We start from the raw sequence: 7,219 nt of genomic DNA, 5'->3' as shown, positions 1-7,219 counted from the left end.
ACCCCGCCTCTCGCCCGGAACGTTAGCTGGAGATGGGCACCAGCAACCCTCCCGACCCCACTGAGGGACAAGGGTGAAAGAAAATGGATGGATGGATGGATAAAACCAATAAAAGTATTTTTAATCCTAAAGTTAAATGGTAAGACTCAGAAATAAGGGAAAAACTGCTGAGCTGACAGCTTCATGAGGAGACCGAGAACTGTCTCTGTTTACAAGGATATCTATAGAAAGCTTAGTGGAAGGAAGAAATGTGGATCTCCCAAACATTATTGATTGAAATATAACAGTATATGTAATAAATCTATCAGAATATCACTTTTTGAATTGAATTACAGAAAAAACAGAACTTTTACATGATTTTCAAATTAGAATATAAAGGATTCAAATGAATAAATCCGAGTTTGACTCTACAAATATTGAAGTTGTGAAGCTGTAGAGAAATAAAAAAACAAAAACACATATCCGGTGATGTATTTGTTTTATTTCAAAAACATATGCCAATCATAAACAATAAATTAAAAATCTATGATATTCATGACAAAACAAGACGTACATGGAAACAAAAGAATCCGATGACAAAAAACGAAACACAAAATGACGACATCCAGATGTGAAGCAGCAAAAGCCACCGTCGTATTTCAGACTAAATATGAAAAGCTGCTTTAGTTTGAACCGTGATGGAAAAGTTTAGAGTTCTGTCCTTATTATGGCTTTAATTAAGCTACGTAGGAAGATGATGACTAAAGCAAAGTGACGTGTTAGCCTCAAAAGATTAAAATAAATAAAGCACACAACAGATAAGCTTCAGACTGCAGCTGTGATCGGTTAGCATCAGTCGGGTTTTCATGTAAACAAGCAACAGTTAGTGAGAGATCTGCCACTTCACTGGCTGCAGGACAAACGAGTTACACAACCGTTAAACTTGTTAAAGTGGTGACCCGTCCTTCACACACGGAGCACGAGGAGCCAGTGTTTTTAAATATACAGTGGAGCATGAAAATGATGCTAATATGACTGCTAATGTGGTACAGATGGAATATCAGCTATAATAAAATACTCCGTCTGGAAAGCATGCGTCGGTCTCTATTTACAGAAACTCTGTACAGCAAAAAAAGGGAAACCAGGGGATTTAATGCAAGAAAGGCAGCGGGGAAGGGAGGGTGTGTTAGCTGAGGAGGAGTTAATGAGGGAAACATTTAGTGGAGTGTTTAAACCAGAGAGGGAAACAAAGAGAGAACAGCAGTTCAGGGGGGTTAAAGTTTGGTTTCCATGCCAAAGAGTCGATGATAAAGTCGTCTGGTTTGCATCAATTCATCCACATTCAAGCTGGAGCAAAATGCCAACCTATTTTACTAACAAATTATCCAGTCAAATCTTGTTTACGTTACATGGACTGAAGGTGGAGTCCAGACTGCATCGGAGGGAATACAGTGTGAGACATGCAAACGTTTAACATCCTGGGTGGGATGGATGGTCGGGGGCCATTTTGGTCCAGTAAAGCAGCGAGCGGACTGCTGGGAAGATGGCCGATCTGAGGGAGGGGTGAGGGGCCAGAAGGACTTCTCAGCTCTCTGCACATGCAGAAATGAAAATAAAGACTCTGAAGGGTCCGTGCAAAGGTCATGGGAGGGGTCACCAGCCAGCAACCTGAACCCAACACTGTCAGGCCCTCCATGGCTCTTCTTCTTCTTCTGGTCTTTATAAACCTGCCCCAAACAGAAACACTGGGTAAATAAGCAACAACGCAATTTAAAAAACATAAAGGATGAATTATGAGGCAGTCATTGTTAACAGAAAGGTGAGAAATAAATTAGAGCTGAAACGATTAATCGTGATTAATCAAATATGAAGTAATCGTGTGCTCAAAATTTATCATTGCGTTCAAATCTCCAGGTTGTGATATCTGAAACATTACGACTGTGAATGCAAACATGCCCTGATTAGGATTTCAAAGTAAATCTAAACTCTGCAACAATAGATTAGAGCTGAAACAATTAATCAGATTAATCGTGATTAATTGATGTTATCGTAGCATTTTGTACTCAAAATGCATGTTTGTATTCAAATCTGCAGGTTGAAACATTATGATTATAAATGCCCTGATAAACATCTCAGAGTATGTGTAAATTCTGTTGTAAAAGATTAGAACTGAAGCGATTAATTGGATTAATTGATTATCAAAGTTATGGTCAACTAATTTACTAATCGATTAATTGTTAACTAGAGTGTAGAGACCCCAAAAAATTATATTTTACCGAAAGAACGAGATATTCAAAGTAGTAATTAAAACAAATCCGTACAAAAACTAAATACATTTTGAGCTTCAGATAAAAAGCCAATATTTTTCTGTAAATATTTTTAACTCAAAACTCCTCAAGCTGCATTTAAGCTTCACCTGTTAAAATTCTTAAACGTAGATGCATCCTGTGCTAAAACTAAATGTTGTGCTGTTGCATTTTAAGCAATAAAATGCTTATTTTCTTATTTAAAAACAGAAACGTATTTGTTTATTTGCATTTTAATGTATTTTTAATATTGCATAAAATAGGCTCAAGTGGTAAAATTTGAAAATATGCCAAATGTCAGTTTTTTAAAACTGATTAATCGATTACTTGTCAAAATAATAGAATAAAATAAATGAATATACCCATAATTATATTATTGCATCATTAAAGCTGAACTCCTGTTTTAATGAAGGAGTAATTAATGACTTTATGTGCTGATTTCATTGGAAACCTCTGGTTCTCTAAACCTTTTCACCTTCATGTAGTGAATTGCACGGAGTCCACTAGCAGCCGCAGTCCTGGGAGCCCTGCGGCTGAGCGCGGCGCGGAGAGCGCAGCTGTCGCAACGCCGCGTCGCCGTACTGGATGCCTGAACCCATCCGCTCTGGATCCAACTCCCCTAGAGAGGCGACCAGACAGCAGAGGAAACGTTAGAAGAACCGAGAAGAACCGAGGTGCGTTGGTTTTACATAACAAAGAAGAAAGAAGAAAGGTTTGGTGACTGCCAACAGAACGAGGCTAAAGTAGTTTCCAGATGAATAAACTGAAAAATGTACTCAAGTAAGAGTAGCACTACTACTACTAATGAACTACTCAACATAGTTTTACTCAAGTAAAAGTTACAAAGAAATTACTCAAGAGGAAAAAAGTATTTGGTAAGAAGTCCACTGAAGTACTGAGTAACTGATCAAATTATTAGTGATTTAATATTAAAAATTACATCATCAGAGGGAGAAAAATACAAAGTCAAGTGAAAGATTTTGGTATTTTAATAAACCAAAATGACAACTATTCATATAAGTAACAAAAGCTAACAAAATCAGACAAAAGAAAATGTTTCCAAATATTTTTTTTCTATATGAAACTTATACAACTTTAACAAAAACGGCAGGTGTGTGTCTAATGAATTTTTTATTAAAACATTTTTCTTTTTCATTCAGTGAGTAGAAAACCCACTGAAATTTTATTCGAGTAAAAATACTTCATAATAAAGTTACTCGAGTAAAAGTAAAAAGTATTAAAAAATATTCCTAAAAGTAATTTTGTTCAAAAAAGTTACTCAAGTAACTTTAACTGAGTAACTCTGACTTGGATGAAGTGATGGTCTGTGTTGGGCGACGGGTCGGGCTCCTACCGGACTCGATCTTGTTGAGGATTTTCCGAGCGCACTGGACGAAGGCCTCCTCGACGTTCTCCCCCGTCAGCGCGCTGGTCTCCAGGAACATCAGCTCTGAGACACAAACACCCACAGATTATTAGAGCCTCTGGTTTTCTGCACACAGCATGGCGAGTGAGTCGAACATCATCTGCTCAGATTCTTCAACTGTAACATAAAAAACCACGTGGAGCAGCGTTGACCAAACTGAGGCCCGGGGGCCAGAAATGGCCCCCAATGCAGTTCAAGAATGATACAGATTTGTTCATTAAGCTTTTTATGTTTAATCAGTGTAAGATTATTGCTGACACAGCAATAGAAAATGTTAAGTCGTATTTTTATAAGTAGAACTACAACTATCCAGAAACTTTTACTGAAAAGCCGACATCACTGAGCCCAAATCAGCTTTTAGTTTATTAACTTTAATGAATAGTAGTTTTCACAGAAAGAGACCCAAATTCTGCTGAGAATAAATTAGTTCGATCAAATCCCAAATGTGAGAACTACACAACTTTCTTCTGATAGAACAAAAAAAAAAAAAAAAAAAATCGAGTCTACTTTGTTTGATTTTTTAAATTTTCTTTTCTCGTGAGTTTTGTTGACTCGACAGTTTTGGTCCGTGTCCAAACCGTCTGGACGGCCCTGAAGTTCAGCTGTTGACTATCTGATGCGTTTATGACGTTTTCCTGATGTGAAACTGCAGCTGAACTTCAGACTTATTGATTGATTTATTGACGCAGATTGTTTTTAATTCAGTCAGAAAGCCTCCTGGATCAGCCGGTACCGTTTTCCTGAGCGAACCGCGACGCCTCCAGGAACGTGACCTCTCTGTCGGCGTCCAGGTCCTTCTTGTTCCCGCAGAGGATGATGACGATGTTTTGACTGGCCAGCATCCTGGCGTCGCTCAGCCACGTGGTCAAAGCGTTGTACGTTTCCCGACTGCAGAGACGGACACGAGTGAACAGGGGAAGCTGCAGAAACGGATCTACGACTGGATTCTGTTGGTACCTGGTGATGTCGTAGACCAGCAGCGCTCCTGCGGCTCCTCTGTAGTAACTTCTGGTCACAGACCTGACGGACGCAGACAAACGGCAGATTAACTGAGATCTGGGTAAACACAGTCAAACCATCACAGGCATTCTGGATGTCAGGTTTTCATTGGATCAAAATGCTGCTGCTGCCAAAACATCCCAACTCTTCACGTCCTGAACAAGATGGAGTCAAAAATGAAATAATCTGATTTATTTAAAGGTTCAGAAAGTTTACAAATAATCCAGGATTAGTTCTGACTTTAGTGTTAAAATATCAAATGTCCTTTTATTTTATATGAAACCCTGAAAATGACAACAACCTTAAAAAGAGGTTAATATGTCTGAAGTGATAGATTAATGACAGAATGGATTATTCTGTATTGATCCCCAAAGTCGTTTTCGTTTTGGGCCAAATCCAGATCAAAATGCTCTTAAAGGGCCGGTTGTGCCAGAATATAATGATAAAACCTGCTGTTAAAATATCAATTAATTCTTAAAATTTTATTTTTTTGAACATCTTTTCAGTCCCTCCAGGATTTTATGATTCTTTTTGTGATTTTTTCACAGTAAAAATCAAAGTGTTTGTGGTAGTAATTTGGAAATATTTGCAATGTTTGCATTTATTTATAACGGTCAATGCGACTGTTTATTACTCACTGTACAGATCATGAACTATAATCTGACATCAATTAAAGCTAAGGCTGCTGTTTAGCACAAGTAAGAAAGTTTTGACAATTTCTGAGAAAAATCTGCAATAAATTCGCAATTATGTATTGGTGCAAAAGAGTGCGGGGATTTGTTGATTTTATGTAAATTTCCACAATAATTTTCAAGAAACTGGAGGAACTGATTGATAAAAGCTGAATTAATTTGATTGATGACACAATATTTAAGCACACTTAGAGTTTAGTCTAGAATCTAGAGGGCCACATAAAAAGCTATGGCGGGCCGGATTTGGCCCACGGGCCTCTAGTTTGACACACGTGTCCTTAAAAAAATTGCTTACATTTTTAAGCTTCATAACATTTTTGATTTCCTGAAGTCTAAAGAATATAGTTTAAGTTAAAAGTATTCAGTCCGTTTTTATTATTGGTTGCCTACGGTAACGCCTCGTTTTCTTCACTCCATCTCTGCTTCTGATTGGCTGATCAGCTCTGCTTGACGACTCCTCTTCTGGAAGCTCTGGTTTCTGGTGAGTTTAAGGTTTGTGAAGGTCAAACAAAAACATCTTACCCAACCGGATCAAACTCAGGATGGATTACCATGCTGGATTTAAAAAACTTTAATGTATTTATCCTAAATTGTGTCAAACTCAGTTCCAAACCATAAGGCGAGGGACAAATGAACGTCCAAACACCAGTGACCAGAGCAACATCATTTATCGTCTCAGACATTTTCTAATGCACTGTGTTGTTTTTCTTCTTAATCGTTTTATTCCAGCTGTGTTGCTCGTGGTCGTTACTGGTTGGTCTGAGGTAATAAAGGCTGGAGGCTCCGTGTGAACGATGTGATTCACCTGAAGCGTTCTTGTCCTGCGGTGTCCCAGATCTGCAGTTTGACCGTTTTGTTGACGACACTGATGATCTTTGAGCCAAACTCCACGCCAATCGTGTGGTTAGATTCATCCTTAACTGGAAGGAAAAAGAACATAAAATAAATGTACATGCAGGTCCTGCTGTCATTAAAAATATTTAAAACTGTCTCAGTTAATCAACCTAACAAATTGAACAAAACAATTTGAAATCTGAAAGCGGAGGAAACCGTAAGAGCAGCTGAACGCTTCCACGTCTTCCTGACTTACATCTCTTCTCTATGAACTGGTGCAGCAGGCAGGATTTGCCTGTCCCAGCATTCCCAATCACCAGGAATTTAAAGAGGAAATCTGCAGATGGGAGATAGAAAAAAAAAAAAAAACACCTTAAGAAAATGTTTTTTTATTCTGTTAAGTTTTCCATTTGAGAGTACCGCTGCCTTGGAGCAAGAATGTCGACCTGGAAAACAAAAACAAAACAAAGAATCATCTGTTTGTCTGTCATGTTTGGTTTTACATTTCTGTAAATAGATTTGGGAGGTTAGTGATGTTCTTAATGCCGTGAAGAAGAGGCAAACAGTTATCGCGTAATAACATCTGAGAGGCCTTACAGATTAAATAAAACCCTGTTAAAAGATGCTTTGTGATCATTTCACACCAACATTTGACATAATAAACATTCAGCGTTAACCATATATTAATTACCAGTAATTCCAGATTACTTTAATAGAAAGGGACCTTAAACAGGCCTCTGCTTTGGACTGTTGCAGTCCAAAGCAACTTTATAAACAGCAGCCATGTCAGCGAGTAACTAATTCAATACTCTGAATTCAACATCTCATCTAGATTAAGAGTTAAAGTATTCTAATCTAGCAAGCAGACTGCAGGACAGCAGATCTCCTAAATGTTTTTGGAGTCCTGATCTTAACATCAACCTGTCTGCCTGGGAATGCCTGGAGGACCAGAAGGATCTGAGGAATCTGGGAATGCCTGGAGG

The 7,219-nt window shown here is 38.2% G+C and overlaps 1 protein-coding gene across 1 annotated transcript in view; it reads right to left on the bottom strand.

The window, feature by feature from the left end:
* Window positions 1-461: 461 nt before the first annotated feature.
* The window catches only part of rab4a (RAB4a, member RAS oncogene family), a 7,830-nt gene continuing 1,072 nt past the window's right edge, over window positions 462-7,219 (bottom strand). The window contains exons 2-8 of the mRNA XM_008405810.2: window positions 6,493-6,573; window positions 6,208-6,322; window positions 4,669-4,731; window positions 4,445-4,599; window positions 3,640-3,735; window positions 2,761-2,904; window positions 462-1,706 (exon numbers count right to left, since the gene is read on the bottom strand). Coding sequence (XP_008404032.1) covers window positions 2,789-2,904; window positions 3,640-3,735; window positions 4,445-4,599; window positions 4,669-4,731; window positions 6,208-6,322; window positions 6,493-6,573 — 626 coding nt within the window. The 3' untranslated portion in view covers window positions 462-1,706; window positions 2,761-2,788. The remainder of the gene's footprint in view (window positions 1,707-2,760; window positions 2,905-3,639; window positions 3,736-4,444; window positions 4,600-4,668; window positions 4,732-6,207; window positions 6,323-6,492; window positions 6,574-7,219) is intronic.

The sequence above is a fragment of the Poecilia reticulata genome, linkage group LG3 (assembly GCF_000633615.1).
Source record: "Poecilia reticulata strain Guanapo linkage group LG3, Guppy_female_1.0+MT, whole genome shotgun sequence".
NCBI lineage: Eukaryota > Metazoa > Chordata > Actinopteri > Cyprinodontiformes > Poeciliidae > Poecilia > Poecilia reticulata.
Note: the sequence above shows the minus strand (reverse complement) of the source record. Positions and strands in the feature narration are given on the sequence as shown.